General features: G+C 52.8%; 1 protein-coding gene across 1 annotated transcript in view; it reads left to right on the plus strand.

Moving 5' to 3' along the window:
- Positions 1–16,004, plus strand: part of scarf1 (scavenger receptor class F, member 1) — a 41,765-nt gene extending 25,761 nt beyond the window's left edge. The window contains exons 6-11 of the mRNA XM_059655290.1: positions 3,185–3,313; positions 5,145–5,248; positions 9,429–9,537; positions 11,180–11,304; positions 13,280–13,414; positions 14,934–16,004. Of these exons, the coding sequence (XP_059511273.1) occupies positions 3,185–3,313; positions 5,145–5,248; positions 9,429–9,537; positions 11,180–11,304; positions 13,280–13,414; positions 14,934–15,928 (1,597 nt within the window). The 3' untranslated portion in view covers positions 15,929–16,004. The remainder of the gene's footprint in view (positions 1–3,184; positions 3,314–5,144; positions 5,249–9,428; positions 9,538–11,179; positions 11,305–13,279; positions 13,415–14,933) is intronic.
- The last annotated feature ends 7,198 nt before the right edge of the window (positions 16,005–23,202 follow it).

Consider the following 23,202-nt stretch of genomic DNA (forward strand, 5'->3'; position numbering starts at 1 on the left):
AAAGCTAACTCATGCCCCCTTTTTGTCCTCCTGGTATTCTTCTTAAGTAAACTCCTGTATTCCTTGCATACCTCCCTCGATTCCAGCTGCCTGTTCCTCAGCCATGCTTCCTTTTTTCTGGTCAAAGCCTCAATATCTCTTGAGATCCAGGATTCCCTACTCCTGCCAACTATACCCTTCACCTTCACAGGAACATATAGACCTTGAATTCCAGCTATCACAGTTTAAAAGGCCTCCCACTTGCCAGAAGTCCCTTTCCCTGCAAACAAACTACTCCAATCAACCCTGTAAGCTCCCGTCTAATTCCATCAAAATTCGCCTTGCCCCAATTTAGAACTTGAACATGTGGACCAGTTTTATCCTTCTCCATAACGAGTTAAAAGTTAATATAACCCCAATAACTTCACTACATTCCCTTCTTGTTTCTTGGCTCTACCCACTTCGCCTCATTGGATGATCGCTCAGTTATATCATCTCTGACTACTGCTGTGATACTCGCCTTAATCAAAAATTCAACTCCCCCCTCCCCTCTTTTCTCCACCTCTGTCCCGCCTAAAGCACCTGTACCCTGGCACATTAATCTCCCTCCTTTAGCCATGTTCCTGTAAAGGCTATAATATCCCAGCCCCACATATCTATCCATGCCCTGAGTTCATTGGCCTTATCTGTCAACTCTGTTGTATTGAAATCAATGCAATTTTCCAACAGGCTCCCTGTCTCTGTTCTAGCCTGACCTGTGTCTTCAACTTACTGTTTCTGACTACTGTATCTTCTTCCAGCCTTGCACCTGCCTCCCTGCTGTTGAGGATCCCCCACTCTTCCAATCTAGTTTAAACCCTCCCTTGCGGCACCAGCAAATCTGCCTGCCAGGATATTGGCCCCACTCTGGCTTAGTTGCAACCCGTTCCTCTTGAATAGGTCACTTCTGCTGCAGAAAAGGTCCCCATAATCCAGGATGCTGAATCCCTGTCACCTGCACTAATTCTTTAGCCACGCATTCATCTGCCATATCCTCTTGTTCATACCTCACTAGCACACAGCACTGGAAGTAATCGAGAGATTACTACCATCAAGGTCCTGGTTTTTAACTTTTTTCCTAGCTCTGTATAATCACTGTACAGTACATCATCCCAATTTCTACATGTGTCATGTGTGTCACTGTGCTCAATGACTTCTGGCTGCTCACCCTGCCCCTTGAGAACATTCTGCTCTGAGACCTCCTGGATCCTGGCACCCAGGAAGCAACACACCGCTCTGGATTCCCGTCTGCAGCCACAGAATCTCCCTGTCGACCAAGTCTCCTATCACTGAAGTCCTGTTTACCTTCACCCTTTGCCGCTGTGCCTCAGAGCCAGTCATGGTGCCACTGGCCTGGCTACTGGTGCTTTCCCCTGAACAGTCATACCCCAAACAGTATCCAAAATGGTATAACACAGTGTGGAGCTGGATGGACACAGCAGGCCAAGCAGCATCTTAGGAGCAGGAAAGGAGACCTGAAACGTCAGCTTTCCTGCTCCTCTGAGGCTGCCTGGCCTGCTGTGTCCATCCAGCTCCACACTGTGTTACCGCAGATTCTCCATTGTCTCCTACTATCTCCAAAACAGTATACTTGTTTTTGAGAGGAATGGCCACAGGACATTCCTGCATCCTCTGCCTACTCCCTTTGCCTTCCTGGTGGTCACCCAGCTACTCCCTGCCTGCACTTTGTGTGTGACCAACTCACCAAAACTCTTACCTATGGTGTGCTCAGCATCTCCGATGATCCTGAGTGCATCCGGCTCCCTAACACGGTCTCCCAGGAGCTGCACCTGAGTGCATTTCCCACAAGTAAGGTCATCAGGGATGATGGACATCTCCCTGAGCTCCCACATCCTGCAGGAGGAGCAACTCACATCTGACATGCTCGAGAGGCTGAACAGGAAAGTTACAAACACTTCCAGTACTTTTTGCTCACCGCTGCTCACCAACGCCTCTCAAACCAAAGCCATGATGCCAGGCCCATAATGACCCACTCTTCAGTGCAGCAAACAACTTCCAGACTCTCATGTATGCACGAAAGTGATGCCTCTCACGAACTGTCACCAACGGAATTTACGAACCGTCCCACTTCTTCCAGTTAGACACAAGATACAGAGGACGGTCGGCTGCTGGGGGCCAAAGCACTGACCCTCCGACAGTGCCCACTCCCTCAGAACTGACCCTCCGACAGTGCCCACTCCCTCAGCACTGACCCTCCGACAGTGCCCACTCCCTCAGAACTGACCCTCCGACAGTGCCCACTCCCTCAGCACTGACCCTTCGACAGTGCCCACTCCCTCAGCACTGACCCTCCGACAGTGCCAACTCTCTCAGCACTGACCCTCCGACAGCGCCCGCTCCCTCAGCACTGACCCTCCGACAGTGCCCACTCCCTCAGCACTGACCCATTGACAGTGCCCACTCCCTCAGCACTGACCCTCCGACAGTGCCAACTCTCTCAGCACTGACCCTCCGACAGTGCCCACTCCCTCAGCACTGACCCTCCGACAGTGCCCGCTCCCTCAGCACTGACCCTTTGACAGTGCCCATTCCCTCAGCACTGACCCTCCGACAGTGCCCACTCCCTCAGCACTGACTCCCCAACAGAGCCCACTCCCCCAGCACTGACCCTCCGACAGTGCGACGCTCCCTCAGCACTGACCCTCTGACAATGCGGCGCTCCCTCAGCACTGACCCTCCGACAGTGCTCACTCCCTCAGCACGGACCCTCCGACAATGCGGCGCTCCCTCAGCACTGACCCTCTGACAGTGCCCACTCCCTCAGCACTGACCCTCAGACAGTGCGGCGCTCCGTCAGCACTGACCCTCTGACAGTGCCCACTCCCTCAGCACTGACCCTCCGACAGTGCCCACTCCCTCAGCGCCGACCCACCGACAGTGCCCACTCCCTCAGCACTGACCCTCCGACAGTGCCCACTCCCTCAGCACTGACTCCCCAACAGAGCCCACTCCCTCAGCACTGACCCTCCGACAGTGCCCAATCCCTCAGCACAGCTGTGTGTGTGTTTGAAATGAGTTGACCTGGCCTGACCCATGGGGATACAGGGGTCTGACCCAGGCTGTGCTGGGGTAGATATTGAATGTTTGATCTGGGAGTTGGTGCTCTCTCTCATTTCAGGCACATTTACCTTTCGCTTGTTTACAGGTGTGACAGTCGCTGTGTGTCTGGGATGTTTGGTCACAACTGTTGGTCCGTCTGTCCTGACTGTAACCACGGAAACTGCCACCATGTGACAGGGGAGTGTGTCTGCCATGAGGGATACACAGGGACCAGGTATGGAAATCCCAACGCCGCGTGTCAACACTAAAACCCTGAAACTGAGCTCCAACCACACTCCAAAACAAACAAACTGTGCAGGACACAGTGTTTATTCAGCAGGGTAAGGGTCACTCACTGTGTAACTGTACAGGGTACAGTGTTTATTCAGCAGGGTAAGGGTCATTCACTGTGTAACTGTACAGGGTACAGTGTTTATTCAGCAGGGTAAGGGTCACTCACTGTGTAACTGTACAGGGTACAGTGTTTATTCAGCAGGGTAAGGGTCACTCACTGTGTAACTGTACAGGGTACAGTGTTTATTCAGCAGGGTTAGGGTCACTCACTGTGTAACTGTACAGGGTACAGTGTTTATTTAGCAGGGTAAGGGGCACTCGCTGTGTAACTGTACAGGGTACAGTGTTTATTCAGCAGGGTAAGGGTCACTCGCTGTGTAACTGTACAGGGTACAGTGTTTATTCAGCAGGGTAAGGGTCACTCACTGTGTAACTGTACAGGGTACAGTGTTTATTCAGCAGGGTAAGGGTCACTCACTGTGTAACTGTACAGGGTACAGTGTTTATTCAGCAGGGTTAGGGTCACTCACTGTGTAACTGTACAGGGTCAGTGTTTATTCAGCAGGGTAAGGCTCACTCACTGTGTAACTGTACAGGGTACAGTGTTTATTCAGCAGGGTTAGGGTCACTCGCTGTGTAACCGTACAAGGAACAGTGTTTATTCAGCAGGGTAAGGCTCACTCACTGTGTAACTGTACAGGGTACAGTGTTTATTCAGCAGGGTAAGGGTCACTCGCTGTGTAACTGTACAGGGTACAGTGTTTATTCAGCAGAGTAAGGGTCACTCACTGTGTAACTGTACAGGGTCAGTGTTTATTCAGCAGGGTAAGGCTCACTCACTGTGTAACTGTACAGGGTACAGTGTTTATTCAGCAGAGTAAGGGTCACTCACTGTGTAACTGTACAGGGTACAGTGTTTATTCAGCAGGGTAAGGGTCACTCACTGTGTAACTGTACAGGGTACAGTGTTTATCCAGCAGGGTTAGGGTCACTCACTGTGTAACTGTACAGAGTCAGTGTTTATTCAGCAGGGTAAGGCTCACTCACTGTGTAACTGTACAGGGTACAGTGTTTATTCAGCAGGGTTAGTGTCACTCGCTGTGTAACCGTACAGGGTACAGTGTTTATTCAGCAGGGTAAGGCTCACTCACTGTGTAACCGTACAAGGAACAGTGTTTATTCAGCAGGGTAAGGGTCACTCACTGTGTAACTGTACAAGGAACAGTGTTTATTCAGCAGGGTAAGGGTCACTCACTGTGTAACTGTACAGGGCCAGTGTTTATTCAGCAGGGTTAGGGTCACTCGCTGTGTAACCGTACAAGGTACAGTGTTTATTCAGCAGGGTAAGGGTCACTCACTGTGTAACTGTACAGGGTACAGTGTTTATTCAGCAGGGTAAGGGTCACTCACTGTGTAACTGTACAGGGTACAGTGTTTATTCAGCAGGGTAAGGCTCACTCGCTGTGTAACTGTACAGGGTACAGTGTTTATTCAGCAGGGTAAGGCTCACTCACTGTGTAACCGTACAGGGTACAGTGTTTATTCAGCAGGCTAAGGCTCACTCACTGTGTAACTCTGCAGAAAGATTATGTGGTTCACAATCTAAGAGTTCGTTAATTTTGCGTGCCTCCTTCGTCTCAGGCCACAGCTGAATATCCCGTGACGATCTTTTGCTGTGTGTTTTATTTCGCTCCATTCCTCCAGGTGTAATGTTTCCTGAATATCCCGTGACGATCTTTGCCTGTGTGTTTTGTTTCACTCCGTTCCTCCAGGTGTAATGTTTCCTGCTTCAGTGGGTCTTATGGAGTGAATTGCTCCAGTTCCTGTCTCTGCCTCGGAGCTTCCTGTGACCCTGTGACCGGACACTGTCCTTTCAGTGAGTCTCTCCTTTGTTCACTCTCGCTCCTACCACTCACATTGGCCTTGCTGTGCCCGCTCTCACTGCACCCCCTCTAGCACTGAGCCTTGTTTCTGTGAACCCCCCTCCCTCGGATTGTTCTGTGCCCCTGTGCTTGACCAGGATGTCTGGATTCGCACCTATTTACACTGGGTAGGACACTGCCTCCTGAGTGAGCTGCAATATGGGCTAAAAACACAGGAGGAATCTCCTCCCACGGAGGACTTGTTTGATTTGGAAAAACAGGGTAGTCCTGAGATCATGGCTCATGCCTGACCATCCACCCTCACCATGTTCACCAACAGGCCACCTCTAGGTGAACTGTTCCATTGAGTATGGTTAATGGGTTGGGGGCCATGATTTGGAGGAAGGTGTAGGTGGTCTGATCAGCAAGTTTGCTGATGACACAAAAATTGGTGGAGTAGCAGATAGTGAAGGGGACTGTCAGAGATTACAGCAGAATATAGATAGACTGGAGAGTTGGGCAGATAAATGGCAGATGGAGTTCAATCTGGGCAAATGTGAGGTGATGCATTTTGGATGATCAAATTCAAGGGTGAACTATACAGTAAATGGAAAAGTCCTGGGGAGAATTGATGAACAGAGAGATCTGGGTGTTCAGGTCCATTGTTCCCTGAAGGTGGCAACGCAGGTCAATAGGGTGGTTAAGAAGGCATATGGCATGCTTTCCTTCATTGGGCGGGGTATTGAGTACAAGAGTTGGCAGGTCGTGTTGCAGTTGTATCGGACTTTGGTTTGGCCACATTTGGAGTACTGTGTGCAGTTCTGGTCCCACATTACCAAAAGGATGTGGATGCTTTGGAGAGGGTGCAGAGGAGGTTCACCAGGATGTTGCCTGGTATGGAGGGTGCTAGCTATGAAGAGAGGTTGAGTAGATTAGGATTATTTTCATTAGGAAGACAGAGATTGAGGGGGAACCTGATTGAGGTCTACAAAATCATGAGGGGTATAGACAGGGTGGATAGCAAGAAGCTTTTTCCCAGAGTGTTGGACTCAATTACTAGGGGTCATGAGTTCAAAGTGAGAGGAGGAAAGTTTAAGGGAGATAGGCGTGGAAAGTTCTTTACGCAGAGGGTGGTGGGTGCCTGGAACGCGTTGCCAGCAGAGGGGGTAGACGCAGACACGTTAGCGTCTTTTAAGATATATTTGAACAGGTACATGGATGGGCAAGGAGCAAATGGACATAGACCGTTAGAAACTAGATGACAGGTTAGACAGAGGATCTCGCTCGGCGCAGTCTTGGAGGGCCGAAGGGCCTGTTCCTGTGCTGTAATTTTCTTTGTTCTTTCTTTGTTCAATGTGGACCAGTTGTGGGGTTGGCAATGTCTGCACAATAGTCCCAGGAGAGAGGCGTCGGGAAATAGGGAATTGGGGCAGAAAGAGACCACTCAGCCTCATCCAGAGGGCCATCCCATTGAGTGAGAGGACACTGATGTGCGAACTGTCCACTTCGAACTGTCACCAATGATATTTCAGCACCTTGATTGTGAACAATCTACCCACTTTGGCCTCAATAAAATTCACACAATCTTTTTCCATTCCCTGTCAAGGGATAATTCGAAAGATGCATGAAAGGAACCAACAGATTCTCCTGGTTTCTGCTTTACATGGTGCAGAATGGGATTAGACTGGGTGGGATATTAAAGGGAGCGGGGAGTGAGGGGGGAGAGTGGGATTAGACTGGGTGGGATATTACAGGGAGTGGGGAGTGAGTGGGATTAGACTGGGTGGGATATTAAAGGGAGCGGGGAGCGACGGGGGGAGAGTGGGATTAGACTGGGTGGGATATTACAGGGAGTGGGGAGTGAGTGGGATTAGACTGGGTGGGATATTAAAGGGAGCGGGGAGCGACAGGGGGAGAGTGGGATTAGACTGGGTGGGATATTAAAGGGAGTGGGGAGCGACGGGGGAGAGTGGGATTAGACTGGGTGGGATATTAAAGGGAGCGGGGAGTGAGGGGGGAGAGTGGGATTAGACTGGGTGGGATATTACAGGGAGTGGGGAGTGAGAGGGAGAGTGGGATTAGACTGGGTGGGATATTAAAGGGAGCGGGGAGCGACGGGGGAGAGTGGGATTAGACTGGGTGGGATATTACAGGGAGTGGGGAGTGAGTGGGATTAGACTGGGTGGGATATTAAAGGGAGCGGGGAGCGACGGGGGAGAGTGGGATTAGACTGGGTGGGATATTAAAGGGAGTGAGGGGGAGAGTGGGATTAGACTGGGTGGGATATTAAAGGGAGCAGGGAGTGAGGGGGGAGAGTGGGATTAGACTGGGTGGGATATTAAAGGGAGCGGGGACTGAGGGGGAGAGTGGGATTAAACTGGGTGGGATATTAAAGGGAGCGGGGAGTGACGGGTGGAGAGTGGGATTAGACTGGGTGGGATATTAAAGGGAGCGGGGAGCGACGGGGGGAGAGTGGGATTAGACTGGGTGGGATATTAAAGGGAGCGGGGAGTGAGGGTGAGAGTGGGATTAGACTGGGTGGGATATTAAAGGGAGCGGGGAGTGAGGGAGGAGAGTGGGATTAGACTGGGTGGGATATTAAAGGGAGCGGGGAGTGAGGGGGGAGAGTGGGATTAGACTGGGTGGGATATTAAAGGGAGCGGGGAGTGAGGGGGGAGAGTGGGATTAGACTGGGTGGGATATTAAAGGGAGCGGGGAGTGAGGGGGGAGAGTGGGATTAGACTGGGTGGGATATTACAGGGAGCCGGGAGTGAGGGGGCAGAGTGGGATTAGACTGGGTGGGATATTAAAGGGAGTGGGGAGTGAGGGGGGAGAGTGGGATTAGACTGGGTGGGATATTACAGGGAGCCGGGAGTGAGGGGGGAGAGTGGGATTAGACTGGGTGGGATATTACAGGGAGCCGGGAGTGAGGGGGGAGAGTGGGATTAGACTGGGTGGGATATTAAAGGGAGCAGGGAGTGAGGGGGAGAGTGGGATTAGACTGGGTGGGATATTAAAGGGAGCGGGGAGTGAGGGGGGAGAGTGGGATTAGACTGGGTGGGATATTACAGGGAGCCGGGAGTGAGGGGGGAGAGTGGGATTAGACTGGGTGGGATATTAAAGGGAGCAGGGAGTGAGGGGGAGAGTGGGATTAGACTGGGTGGGATATTAAAGGGAGCGGGGAGTGAGGGGGGAGAGTGGGATTAGACTGGGAGCGGGGAGTGAGAGGGATTGGATGTTGCTGACATTGTGTGTGTGTGTGTGTGTGTGTGTGTGTGTGTGTGTGAGTGTGTGTGTGTGTGTGTGTGTGTGTGTGAGTGTGTGTGAGTGTGTGAGTGTGTGTGTGTGTGTGTGTGAGTGTGTGAGTGTGTGTGTGTGTGAGTGTGTGAGTGTGTGTGTGTGTGTGAGAGTGTGTGTGTGTGTGTGTGTGTCTGTGTGTGTGTGTGTGTGTGTGTGTGTGAGTGTGTGTGTGTGTGTGTGTCTGTGTGTGTGTGTGTGTGTGTGTGAGTGTGTGAGTGTGTGTGTGTGTGAGTGTGTGAGTGTGTGTGTGTGTGTGTGTGTGTCTGTGTGTGTGTGTGTGTGTGTGTGTGTGTGTCTCTGTGTGTGTGTGTGTGTGAGAGTGTGTGTGTGTGTGTGTGTCTCTGTGTGTGTGTGTGTGTGTGTGTGAGAGTGTGTGTCTGTGTGAGTGTGTGTGTGTGTGTGTGTGTCTGTGTGTGTGTGTGTGTGTGTGTGTGTGAGAGTGTGTGTGTGTGTGTGTGTCTGTGTGAGTGTGTGTGTGTGTGTGTGAGAGTGTGTGTGTGTGTGTGTCTGTGTGTGTGTGTGTGTGTGTCTGTGTGTGTGTGTGTGTGTGTGTGTGTGTGAGAGTGTGTGTGTGTGTGTGTGTCTGTGTGTGTGTGTGTGTGTGTGTGTGAGAGTGTGTGTGTGTGTGTGTCTGTGTGTGTGTGTGTGTGTGTGTGTGTGTGAGAGTGTGTGTGTGTGTGTGTGTGTCTGTGTGTGTGTGTGTGTGTGTGTGTGTGAGAGAGTGTGTGTGTGTGTGTGTGTCTGTGTGTGTGTGTGTGTGTGTGTGTGTGTGTGTGTGTGTGTGTGTGTGATGGTTTATTATGGTTCCACCTGGTCTGTGAACAGCCTTGGGATCTTGCTTTGCCCCTCAGGCAGAGGCCACCCAGCATTGTGACTCCTTTCCATTTTTTGCAGGTAAGGCGGGGATAGTGATCGCTGTCATCATGGTGACTCTGCTCATCCTGCTCTGCCTCCTGTGCTGCTGCTGCTGCTGTGGAAACGTTAGTGATGATCCCAAGAACAGGTAGGGGTGCCCACCCTGACCCCCCACCCCTGCGCTTTCTCCAGCTAATCTGGCCTGAGGCATGGGAAGATCCCTCAGCCCTGCACCCAGCATTCCCAAATCAGCTCATTCCATCGCTGGGTACAAGTGTCTGTGACACTCTCAGTGTCCGAATCCCACCCCTAACTGCCCCTTGAACTGAGGAGTTTGCTGGGATAGTTCATAGGGCTATTGAGTGGTAACCTCATTGCTGTGGGCCTGGAATCACGTGTAGGCCAGGCTGGGTGAGGATGGCAGATTTCCTTTCCCCTTAGAGACCTCCTCGAGCCAACATTACATTCCTAATTTGCTGCAGACTTCACATTTCACCATTTGCCTTTTGTGGGTTAAAAGCCCATTACCCTGAGGGGCGGTGGCGGGTCGGGTCGGGTTTGTGGATACCCAAGCCAGTCACATTACCATTACACCGCACCAACAACACACCACAGGGCATTTCACTGTGTCACACCCTCTGAGAGATTGACAGGCCTTTCAATCAGAGCCCGCATGAAGCCTCACACGTCTCATCGTGAGACCATTCAGCCCATCCCTGCCAGTGCTAGCTCTCTAAAAAGCTGTACAGACAGTTCCATATCCCTGCTGTTGCCCTCCCGTCCTGTAAATGTCTCCTTCTCAAACATTTACCCAATTCCTTTAAGCGAAGGTTCCTGTTAAATCTGCTCCCATGGCCCCATCATGCAGCACTTTCCAGAATCCTCATCTCCGTCTCCTTGGGTTTGCTTCATGATTACCTTCAGGGGTTCCTGTGGCCGTTAGTGGAAGCCATTTTCCCTGTTCACCCTCATCAAAACCCACTGCGAGCAGCTTCTCCTCTCTGGGGAGAACAGTTTCAGTGCCTGCAGCCTCTCATGGCCAAAGGTCCTTACTCCTGGGGTCTGGTCTCAAAATCTCCTCTCCTGTACACAGCTCCGAATAACCAGTATATCCCATGATGATGCACCGATTAACCCGGTGTTGGGGGAGCTGGTGACCTAGTGGTATTGTCACTGGGCTGTTAATGCAGAAACCCAGATGTTGTTCTGGGCACCCGGGTTGGAATCCCACCACGGCTGATGGAATTTAAATTCAATACAATAGCTGGAATTAACAATCTAATGATGACTGTGAATTCATTGCCAGTTATTGGGAAAGCCCATCTGGTTCACTAATGCCCTTTTTGGAAGGAAATCTGTCATCCTTACCTGGTCTGGCCTACATGTGAATCCAGACCCACAGCAACATGGTCGACTCTGAACTGTCCCCTGGGTAATAAATCCTGCCCTAGCCAGCGACACCCTCATGCCATGAATGAGTAATACAGGAAATATACTTTTTACTTTCTAGGCATTTATGGGATGTGGGAACAGGGGCAAGCCATTTGGCCCCTCTAACCTGCTCCAGCATTCAAATAAGATCACAGCCAATCTGGTTTTAGCCTCAATCCATTCCCTTGCCTTACAATCAATAGACCCCGTCTTCACTGAAGGGGTTGGAGGTGGAGCTGATCACCTCATACTCCAAGAGGCAGATACCAACCCCCCCCCCCGGTGAGCGAGAATGTGCCAGGGACAGGGGTGTGGGTGCGTTGCTGATGTTGCTCACTCTCTCCTGGTTGTTGGGGCAGGACGCCGGAGGAGGAACACAGTCCATTCGTGCGGATGAAACACCACGTCCACGGAGTTCTGCTCAATCTTGGTTCCGGAATGCCCTGCTTCTCGTTTGGAAATCAGAAACTTCCCAAAGTGACCGGTGAGTGGAGAGGTGGGCCCCAGCGCCCCCCCCCCCCCCCCCCCCCGACCCTGGCGTCAGTTCTGATCAGTAGCTTGCTCTGTTTTAGCGTAAACACCGAATAAACTCACCAACAAGCAGAGAGAGTGCTGCAGGAGCCAGACCTATCTGTGGAGAGAGAAACAGAATTAACGTTCTGGGTCCAGTGACCCTTCTCCACAACCAGCACTGAAGAAGAAGCATTGAAGACTGAAACGTTAACCTGGTCTCTCTCTTCACAGATACTGTTGTAGGAATCAGTTTGATAAACCTTCGCTGCACTCCCTTAACAGCCAGAACACCCTCCCTCAGATATGGGCTCCTACCTTGCTCTCAGCAAGGCTCCTATAAAATTACTGTAAGATGTCACTGCTCCTGTATCTCACTACAAAGGCCAGCGTACCCTTTCCCTTCATCACTGCCTGCTGCACCTGTAATGCTTATTTTCAGCAGCTGGCACACAAGGACACCCAGGTCTCAAACATTTTGTTGGAGTAACATACATGCACAGTTGCCTGAAGCATTTCTGTGCTGAGATAACAAAGTGTGAAGCTGGATGAACACAGCAGGCCAAGCAGCATCTCAGGAGCACAAAAGCTGACGTTTCGGGCCTAGACCCTTCATCAGAAAAGCTTTGCTGTCTTTGTTTATGAACAACAACAAATATTGGAAATTTGGCCTTCCCTACAATTGTAAATAGACCCAAGGTATCTCTGCGCCAATGCTGGGCAGTATTTGCATACTGGTGCGGCATTAGTAAGGTGTGTTAATTGACTGGACCCAAAGTGGATAACATCACTCTGACCCACATATTTACTCACTCACCTACACGTCTATCCTAATCACCCTCCTACATCTCTGCTGTCTCCCCACAGCTCACCTCCCCACCCAGCTTTATGTTGTCTGCAGGCTTGGAGATAGTACATTTAGCCCCTTATGTAAACCCTTCATGTATTTTGTGAATTATCAGATAGCATCATGTTGGTTCTCTCCCTGATGACCAATGGTATGTGAGGGAAGGTGAGGATTGACATGGTGCTTGGCCAATAGCAGGGATGAAGCTGGGGCTCCTTTCAGGATTGATGTGTTTGGGGGCCAATAGCAGGCAGGCAGGAGGGTGGAGCCTGTCCAATCAGAGTTGGCAGCCCTCAACAGATGGGATGTCTCTGGCATTTCTGACTTGAGGTTGGGGAGTGGGACAGCTGTTGCGGTCAATGGCAGCTCACTATTGGGTACAGCCCTGGGGCTGGGCTCCATGTCTGTGAAGGACCAACACCCCCCCACCCCACCCCAGTCTCCGTGGTCCTAATACCTTCATCACCATTCTCACCCCATCCACCGGCAATAGAACCAACACCTAATCATCTGCTCATGACCTTATCTCTGTGGTCTTGCTGTGTCCTCACAGGCTGTGACATTTCCTGCACCGTTGTAGGGTCTACACTTCAGGAGCATTTCATTCTTGGGTGCCCTGGGATGGTGAATGGTGCTTTTAGTGATGCAATTTCTTTCTTTTCCTGATGCCTTCTGTTTTATGCCTTGAAAAGGAAGAGCAGCATTTTGCTGGGAGTAACAGGAAATGCGGAAATGTCACAGTAGTTCTGAAGAAGGGTCCCTGGGCTAGAAACATTAACCCTGTTTCTCTCTCCCGAAGCTGCCAGACCCGCTGAGATTCTCGATTATTCTGTTCTTGTTTCAGATTTCCGGCATCCGCAGTCCTTCGGTTTTACTGAAATGCTGCAATTTGGGAAATTGAAAAAGTGCAAATCCACATAATTCTGTTCTCAGATGTTTGATGCGAAATAAACGAGTGTGTCGGGGTGTGAGTGGGGATGAGTGTGAGTGCGTCAGGGTGTGAGGGTGTCTGGGGGTGAGTGTGAGTGTGTCACAGTGTGGGTGGGGGGTGAGTGTGTCAGGGTGTGAGTGTGAGTGTGTAACTCTGTGTGTTTTCCTGCAGTTTCACACCATGATGCAGACGTTAGTTTTAACTGCAGCTTCATTGACTCGGTGTCTGCTGGCTGGGACTCGGTGTCATTCTCCTCCTTCGAGACTGACCAAGAGGAGCCTGTCTACTGTGTACCCCCTCAGGAAGGTGAGGACCAATGGAGTGTTCAATTCGTGCGGATCAGGGGCGGGGACTGGGACATGGACGTGGACAGGGACAGGGACTGGGACAGGGACAGGGACTGGGATATGGATGTGGACAGGGACAGGGACTGGGACGGGGACAGGGATTGGGACAGGGCCAGGGACGGGGACAGGGACTGGGACAGGGACAGGGACGGCGACAGGACACACATACAGAGAACTCCCCTACGCCCACACAGCCCCCAGACTGCCGTCACACAGGGGGACACGGCCAGTCACTATTGGCTGCCCGATGGGAAAAACAAACGCAGGAATTATTTGGAATGACAGCACTGGATTCCGGAAGCTGCCTTCTTTACTCTGGAGTGTAGCATCCTGGATGTGCGATGATGAACAGATTTGACGAAGGCAATTAGTTCATCCCTAAATTACAGAATGCATGGGGAGGTGATAGTGACCACATGGCAATAATCAACCATAAGGTCAGAAGTGGGGATGTTCGCCGATGATTACACAATGTTCAGCATCATTTGTGACTCCTCAGATACTGAAGCATCCTGTGTTCGAGTGCAACTAGATCTGGACAATATCCAGGCTCGGGCTGACAGGTGACATTCGCTCCACACAAATGCCAGGCTATGACCATCACCAATAAGAGACAAGCTGACCACTGTTCCATGACATTCCATGGTGTTACCATCACTGAATCCCCCACTATCCACATCCTGGGGGTTAGCATTGACCAGAAACTCAACTGGACTCACCACATAAACTCAGTGGCTACAAGAGCAGGCCAGAAGCCAGGAATACTGCAGCGAGTAACCCCCTCCTGACTCCTCAAAGCCTGCCCACCACCTACAAGGCACAAGTCAGGAGTGTGATGGAATACTCTCCATTTGCCTGGATGGGGGCAGCTCCAACAACACTTAAGAAGCTCGACACCATCCAGGACAAAGCAGCCGCTTGATTGGCACCACATCCACAAACATCCCACTCTCTCCACCCCCAAAGCTCAGTCACAGCAGTGTGTACTATCTACAAGATGCTCTGCAGAAACTCACCAAAGATCCTCAGGCAGCACCTTCCAAACCCACGACCCACTTCCATCCAGAAGGATAAGGGATGGAGATACATGGGAACACCATCCCCTGCAAGATCCCCCCCAAACCACTCATCATCCTGACTTGGAAATATTTCGCTGTTCCTTCACCATCATTGGGTCAAAGTCTTGGAATTCCCTCCCTAAGGACGTTGTGGGTCAGCCCACAGAACATGGGCTGCAGTGCGTTCAAGAGGCAACTCCCCCCCCCAACCTTCTCCAGGGGCAACTAGCAATGGGCAATAAATGCTGGGCCCTGCCAGAGATGCCTGAATGAATTTGAAAAAGTATCTAAGAAATATCAAAGGAAACAGAAGGCATTAGTATCTGGTGCGGAGAATCAGCAGCTTCAGGCTGAGAGATACAAACTCATGGTGAATTGCAATGAGAGGATGATCTAAACATTTTTTTCTTTATTTCCCAGGAAGTGCGTTGCTGGCTCCTGGATCCGGCTTTCAGGAATTGAACTCGCGGTGCAACTATTTCCCGGGGGAGCAGCTGGAGGCAAACAGCGAGGACATGGTGCAGCCGCTGAACATTCCTCGCACCTCCAGCATCGTCAAGGCTCATCGACCCTCGGTCTCGTTTGCTGAAGGCACCAAATTCGCGCCTGAGCTGAGACGGGGCTCGATGCCCGAGAGCAGGGCCATCCCTGCGGCCAATGCCCAGAGGAAAAGGAAGCTGAGCTGGACGTTCAGTAAGTTATCAGCCATTGTGTCAGAGCCTGGGCATAGTGACTGCCTCTCTGCAGGATGCCAGCGTACCAGCTCCCCTGGTGTTGTCTACCCTGTGAATGGTGCCCACTCCTGCTCCAGTGAGACCTCTCCCAGGGTGGGTGTTGGAGAGGACAGGAGCCCCCCCACCGCGGACCTCAGAGACCCTTCGGATTCAGAGCCGAGGGGCTCCCAGCTGACACCAGCTGATGCCCAGGTTGGGAGCATCAGCCAGAAGCTGCCGATGGGGAAGGCCCAGCGCTCCTCCAGGATCTGGGCCAGCACCGTGGAAGGGGTCGGAGTTGGGACGGTGCAGGCAATGCTGAGAAGGTTCGGAAGCTTCCAGAGACAGCGTGCTGCTCCCCGGGAGGAAATGGGTCCCCGAGCCCGGGGAGAGAAGGTCTCCAAAATGCAGCGCAGGCTGCAGAAGAAACTCGAGCCAAGACCATCAGAGAGTGAGGTCACCTCTTCCGATGAGCCGTGCCCCTCGGCCGCTCAGCAAGGTCCAGCAGGAGGGAATGGCACCCTGACCAAAAAGGCACTAATCCCAACCACGCCCATCCTCCACAAACTGGTGGCCAATGTCGCAGAGGGCACGGAGAGACGGCTGGACATGGTGCCCCCCTCCAGCCAGTCAGAGCACCCCCCTCAGCAGGAGCACGAGACCCCTGAAAGCAATCAGCGGCCCTGTCCGAACGCTCTGTAAAGGAATCCCAGAGACAGAGAGAGACCTGCTATGAGAAACAGAGATGGGGGGGGGGGGTTCACACTGACCCAGGAGGTGGGGCAAACAGTGCCCAATCTCCCCTAGGAACGAGGGCAGTGGGGGGAGAGTCAGGGGAGAGGTGGGGTGGTGGTCGGGGGGTGGGTAGGGTTGCTGCAAAATGGTGCTCAGTGCTGACCCTGATGCGGTCCAATACATAAAACACCCCACTTTGGGGATGCTCTGGATAAGACCCTCGGGAGAATGGGGGGGGTTTTGGCAGAATGGGGTGGCATCGGGAGAATGGGGGGATTCAGGAGAATGGGGGGATTGGGAGAATGGGGGGGAGGATTGGGAGAATGGGGGGGATTCAGGAGAATGTGGGGAGGATTGGGAGAATGGGGGGGATTGGGAGAATGTGGGATGTTCAGGAGAATCGGGGGGTGCTGGGAGAATGGGAGGGAGGATCGGGAGAATGGGGGGATTCGGGAGAATGGGGGACTGTCGGGAGAATGGGGGGGATCAGGTCAGTGGGGGATCAGGTCAGTGAGCGATCATGTTAATGTGGGATTAGGTGAAAAGGAGTTGTTATAAATAAACTTTGGGAAGAGAGATGAGCTGCTGGATTGCTGGGTCCCTTTTACATTCTGTTAAAACTTCCCGACCTTCCTCTCATTGCCCTGGATACTGAGACTGACCACGGGGAGTGAGCAGAGACGGAGGGAAGCCCGCATTATTGAACAGATTGAATTCTCAGTGCCCGCCCGGAGTGATAGTCCCCCATTCCACCCCCTCGCCCCCCCCCCACCCCCGCAGTGAGAGAACAGCCCTGTATAACCCTTAGAAACAGCTCAAACTTCCCTAATCCCAATGATCAGAGCAGTCTCTGGGATGCCCTGAAATCTGGACCCAGTTAGGGTTGAGTTTATGGTGAGAGATTTCCCAGCGTGGTGATTGTGAATTCCTGGTTATTTGACAATGACCATCCTGAGAAGTTTTCCCCGGGTTGACAGAGAAGATAGCCTGATAACCCCTACCATGATACTGAGGAATGAAAATCCCACCCCCACCCCCCCGAAACAATGATCGCATTCTGCACTTATCCCAAGCCCCTCATGTTCCCAATGCCCCTGACAGCCATCACCAATCTCTGGAGTTTTAATCAGAACCTCAGATTGTTAAATCAAAGTGGAATATGTCCTGGTGTTTGGAGGTTGGGGTGGTTACTTGCTGAGATTGGAGGTGGGGGTGAGCAGGAGGCTTGGTCTCTACAGTGTGATATTGCGGACTGGGTCAGGATGGAGTCAGACAGAAACACTGACAATATTTCTGTGTAATGTGAAATATTATTTTCTGTAAAAAGTACTTATAAAATTTGCATTACAGTTTGTTACAAATGATTGGCGATAGCTGCAAATGATGCCATGTGTCTCTCACACTCAGTCATAACAGGGAAGGTGAAGCTCTAATGGGCACTATGCATTTCACATTCACTTTCCCACTTCCACAGCAATGTTTCCTTCCTACATGGGGATTAACAGGCAAGCCTTGTCTGAGAGAGCACAGCAGTCGTCCTCTCCTTTCCTTCCAGTCGCCCTCTCGTCTTCAGCGCTGACTGAACACCTCATCCAACAGGATACTGCTCCGACAGTGCCCGCTCCCACAGCACAGACCCTCCGACAGTGCCCACTCCCTCAGCATTGACCCTCCGACAGTGCAGCGCTCCCTCAGCACTGACCCTCCGACAGTGCCCGCTCCCTCAGCACTGACTCTCCGACAGTGCCCACTCCCTCAGCATTGACCCTCCGACAGTGCAGCGCTCCCTCAGCACTGACCCTCCGACAGTGCCCGCTCCCTCAGCACCAACCCTCCGACAGTGCGGCGGTCCCTCAACACTGACCCTCTGACAGTGCCCACTCCCTCAGCAGCAACCCTCCGACAGTGCGGCGGTCCCTCAGCGCTGAACCTCCGACAGTGCGGTGCTCCCTCAGCACTGACCCTCCCACAGTGCTTGCTCCCTCAGCACTGACCCTCCAACAGTGCCCACTCCCTCAGCACTGACCCTCCGACAGGGCGGCACTCCCTCAGCACTGACCCTCTGACAGTGCCCACTCCCTCGGCACTGACCTTCTGACAGTGCCCACTCCCACAGCACTGACCCTCCGATAGTGCCCGCTCCCTCAGCAGTGACCCTCCGACAGTGCCCGCTCCCTCAGCACCAACCCTCCGACAGTGCGGCGGTCCCTCAACACTGAACCTCTGACAGTGCCCACTCCCTCAGCACCAACCCTCCGACAGTGCGGCGGTCCCTCAGCACTGAACCTCCGACAGTGCGGTGCTCCCTCAGCACTGACCCTCCCACAGTGCTTGCTCCCTCAGCACTGACCCTCCAACAGTGCCCACTCCCTCAGCATTGACCCTCCGACAGTGCAGCGCTCCCTCAGCACTGACCCTCCGACAGTGCCCGCTCCCTCAGCACTGACTCTCCGACAGTGCCCACTCCCTCAGCATTGACCCTCCGACAGTGCAGCGCTCCCTCAGCACTGACCCTCCGACAGTGCCCGCTCCCTCAGCACCAACCCTCCGACAGTGCGGCGGTCCCTCAACACTGACCCTCTGACAGTGCCCACTCCCTCAGCAGCAACCCTCCGACAGTGCGGCGGTCCCTCAGCGCTGAACCTCCGACAGTGCGGTGCTCCCTCAGCACTGACCCTCCCACAGTGCTTGCTCCCTCAGCACTGACCCTCCAACAGTGCCCACTCCCTCAGCACTGACCCTCCGACAGGGCGGCACTCCCTCAGCACTGACCCTCTGACAGTGCCCACTCCCTCGGCACTGACCTTCCGACAGTGCCCACTCCCACAGCACTGACCCTCCGATAGTGCCCGCTCCCTCAGCAGTGACCCTCCGACAGTGCCCGCTCCCTCAGCACCAACCCTCCGACAGTGCGGCGGTCCCTCAACACTGACCCTCTGACAGTGCCCACTCCCTCAGCACCAACCCTCCGACAGTGCGGCGGTCCCTCAGCACTGAACCTCCGACAGTGCGGTGCTCCCTCAGCACTGACCCTCCCACAGTGCTTGCTCCCTCAGCACTGACCCTCCAACAGTGCCCACTCCCTCAGCACTGACCCTCCGACAGGGCAGCACTCCCTCAGCACTGACCCTCTGACAGTGCCCACTCCCTCGGCACTGACCTTCCGACAGTGCCCACTCCCAGAGCACTGACCCTCCGATAGTGCCCGCTCCCTCAGCAGTGACCCTCCGACAGTGCCCGCTCCCTCAGCACCAACCCTCCGACAGTGCGGCGGTCCCTCAACACTGACCCTCTGACAGTGCCCACTCCCTCAGTACCAACCCTCCGACAGTGCGGTGCTCCCTCAGCACTGACTCTCCGACAGTGCATCCTCCCTCAGCACTGACCCTCCGATAGTGCCCACTCCCTCAGCACAGACCCTCCGACAGTGCGGCACTCCCTCAGCACTGACCCTCTGACAGTGCCCACTCCCTCGGCACTGACCTTCCAACAGTGCCCACTCCCTCAGCACTGACCCTCCGATAGTGCCCGCTCCCTCAGCAGTGACCCTCCGACAGTGCGGCGCTCCCTCAGCACTGACCCTCCGACAGTGCGGCGCTCCCTCAGCACTGACCCTCCGACAGTGCCCACTCCCTCAGCATTGACCATCTGACAGTGCCCACTCCCTCAGCACTGACCCCCTGACAGTGCCCACTCCCTCAGCACTGACCCTCCGACAGTGCCCGCTCCCTCAGCACTGACCCTCCGACAGTGCCCACTCCCTCAGCACTGACCCTCCGACAGTGCAGCGCTCCCTCAGCACTGACCCTCCGACAGTGCAGCGCTCCCTCAGCACTGACCCCCTGACAGTGCGCGCTCCCTCAGCACTGACCCTCCGACAGTGCCCGCTCCCTCAGCATTGACCCTCCGACAGTGCCCACTCCCTCAGCACTGACCTTCGGACAGTGCCCACTCCCTCAGCACTGACCCTCCGACAGTGCCCACTCCCTCAGCACTGACCCTCTGACAGTGCCCACTCCCTCAGCACTGACCCTCCGACAGAGCCCACTCCCTCAGCACTGACCCTCCAACAGTGCGACACTCCCTCAGCACTGACACTCCGACAGTGCCCACTCCCTCAGCACTGACCCTTTGACAGTGCCCACTCCCTCAGCACTGACACTCCAACAGTGCGACACTCCCTCAGCACTGACACTCCGACAGTGCCCACTCCCTCAGCACTGACCCTCTGACAGTGCCCACTCCCTCAGCACTGACCATCTGACAGTGCTATCCAATCTCTGGGCTCCTATTTGCAGATGTTTCTGACTGAGTTTATCCATGGGCCTGTGAGAAGGGTCTGGAACACTTTTCCCTGCTCGAACACTAACGATCCTGCCTGACTTTCCTCCCAAACCATCAAACAATCTCTGGCAGTTTAGCCACAAGCGATTCCCAGTGTGTTTACTGGAGTCTCTGCAGTAGAGAGGTCAAAGGTGGCTGACAGCATCCGCACTGCCATTGTGTTCTGTGACCTTCACTTATTGAGCACAGGCTAATCTCTTCCTCTCTCTTTCGGGCTTGTTAATCCTAAACTTGAAATAACTTCCTCTACCTTGGCTTTTTGTTGTAATAGTTTTGATTAAGAAGGGAATTGTGTTGTTCCTGCCACAGCGCCTTCTGGAGTTCAGTCAGGGATGGGTGACACTGTCAGCATTTTGCAGCGACACCCACATCCGCAAATGGTTTTAGAAAAACAGTTGGTGAATTGTGTGACTTCTCAAAAATGCTCTGCATGACCTGCTCTCATTTTCTCTCTCCTGTCTCCTGCTGGTTTTTCAGAGAATCACTCTCCCACGATAAATCCTCAACATGTTGGGCAAATTAAAGAGATGTCTTTGGATAAAAGATTATCAACACTGCCATTAACACTTAGCCTTGAGAGGGGGGTATTTTGTCATGATATCTGCCAAGTATTTCTCGTTCGAATGCCTGCAGTGTGAGAGCATGCCATTCAGTCCATCACATCCACACTGACCCTCTGAAGAGCGTCCCACCCACTGATTCTGTCCCTGTAATCCTGCATTTCCCATGGCCAATCCACCTAATTTACACACTCCTGAACACTACAGGCAATTTATCATGGCCGATCCACCTAGCCTGCACATCTTTGGACTGTGGGAGGAAACCGGAGCACCCGGAGGAAACCCACGCAGTCACGGGGAGAATGTGCAAACTCCACACAGACAGTCACCCAAGGGTGGAATCGAACCCGGGTCCCCGGCGCTGTGAGGCAGCAGCGCGAACCACTGAGCCACCGTGCCACCCTGGTTACGTCCAGCTTCATGAGGTGAGCAGCCTGGATCGTGTTTCATTCAACCCAAAGTGGACAGCCCCACATTTTCCCAAATACTCTGCACGCGTGCTTTTTTTAACCAAAGTGGAGGGCCTCACATCTTCCCCCATTGTTTTCCATTTGCCATGTTCATGACCAGTTCCCAAGCCTTCCAAATCCTCTTAATGTTTCACATCTTCCTCAACACACATTTCTTACTTAGCTTTATACCATCTACAAAGTTGGAAGTAGGATGTTTGGACTCACATCCAGATCATTGACAAATACTGTCGTCAACAGCTGGGGACTGTTTACTGATCCCTGTGGTACCCCATTAGTCACAGGGAGAATGAATCATTTATTGCTTCTGTTCTCGGACTGTTAGTCAATCTTCAATCCACGACAGTACTCTACCTCCAGCACCATGTGTTTTAATGCTACTAACTGATATCCTATTCAGGACTTTATCAAAGCCCTCTGAAAAATCCAAATAGGCTACATCCATCATATCAGAGATAACGGGAACTGCAGATGCTGGAGAATTCCAAGATAATAAAGTGTGAGGCTGGATGAACACAGCAGGCCAAGCAGCATCTCAGGAGCACAAAAGCTGACGTTTCGGGCCTAGACCCTTCATCAGAGAGGGGGATGGGGAGAGGGAACTGGAATAAATACGGAGAAAGCGGGAGGCGGACCGAAGATGGAGAGTAAAGAAGATAGGTGGAGAGACTATAGGTGGGGAGGTCGGGAGGGGACAGGTCAGTCCAGGGAAGACGGACAGGTCAAGGAGGTGGGATGAGGTTAGTGGGTAGATGGGGGTGCAGAACACCTCCGCTCAGTTCGCAACAAACAACTGCACCTCCCAGTCGCAAACCATTTCCACTCCCCCTCCCATTCTCTAGATGACATGTCCATCATGGGCCTCCTGCAGTGCCACAATGATGCCACCTGAAGGTTGCAGGAACAGCAACTCATATTCCGCCTGGGAACCCTGCAGCCCAATGGTATCAATGTGGACTTCACCAGTTTCAAAATCTCCCCTTCCCCTACTGCATCCCTCAACCAGCCCAGTTCGTCCCCTCCCCCCACTGCACCACACAACCAGCCCAGCTCTTCCCCTCCACCCACTGCATCCCAAAACCAGTCCAACCTGTCTCTGCCTCCCTAACCGGTTCTTCCTCTCACCCATCCCTTCCTCCCACCCCAAGCCGCACCCCCAGCTACCTACTAACCTCATCCCACCTCCTTGACCTGTCCGTCTTCCCTGGACTGACCTGTCCCCTCCCTACCTCCCCACCTACACTCTCTCCACCTATCTTCTTTACTCTCCATCTTCGGTCCGCCTCTCCCTATTTATTCCAGAACCCTCTCCCCATCCCCCTCTCTGATGAAGGGTCTAGGCCCGAAACGTCAGCTTTTGTGCTCCTGAGATGCCGCTTGGCCTGCTGTGTTCATCCAGCCTCACATTTTATTATCTTGCACCCATCATATGTCTGTTTGTAACATCCTCAAAACAGTTTCAACTTCCTCAAACATAATTTTCCATTCACAAACCCATGCTGTTTGTGCCTAATCAGATCATTTTTATCCAAGTTTGCACTTATTACATCTTAAACGATGGATTGTAGTATCTCCCCTATTCCTGATACAAATGCCTGGCCGGCTGTTCCCTGTTTTACTTCCAGCTCTTTTCGAAAATAGTGAGGTACTATTTGCAAAGCACCCAATTTGCAGCATTAAACAGCGTCTCCTCCGCGCTGCAGGATGTGATCTCTGCTTATTACGTTCCACACTTTTCATCCTAATGGCATCGCTGGGACAGAATTGACCTCATTAACTGTGAAGGCTTGATTTTAGTTTATTTATTCAGTGCAAAACATCCTGTAAAACTTTTAGCGCGATATCTTTTCTGAACACCCTGACCTCA

This window comes from Stegostoma tigrinum, chromosome 27 (assembly GCF_030684315.1).
Source record: "Stegostoma tigrinum isolate sSteTig4 chromosome 27, sSteTig4.hap1, whole genome shotgun sequence".
Lineage (NCBI taxonomy): Eukaryota > Metazoa > Chordata > Chondrichthyes > Orectolobiformes > Stegostomatidae > Stegostoma > Stegostoma tigrinum.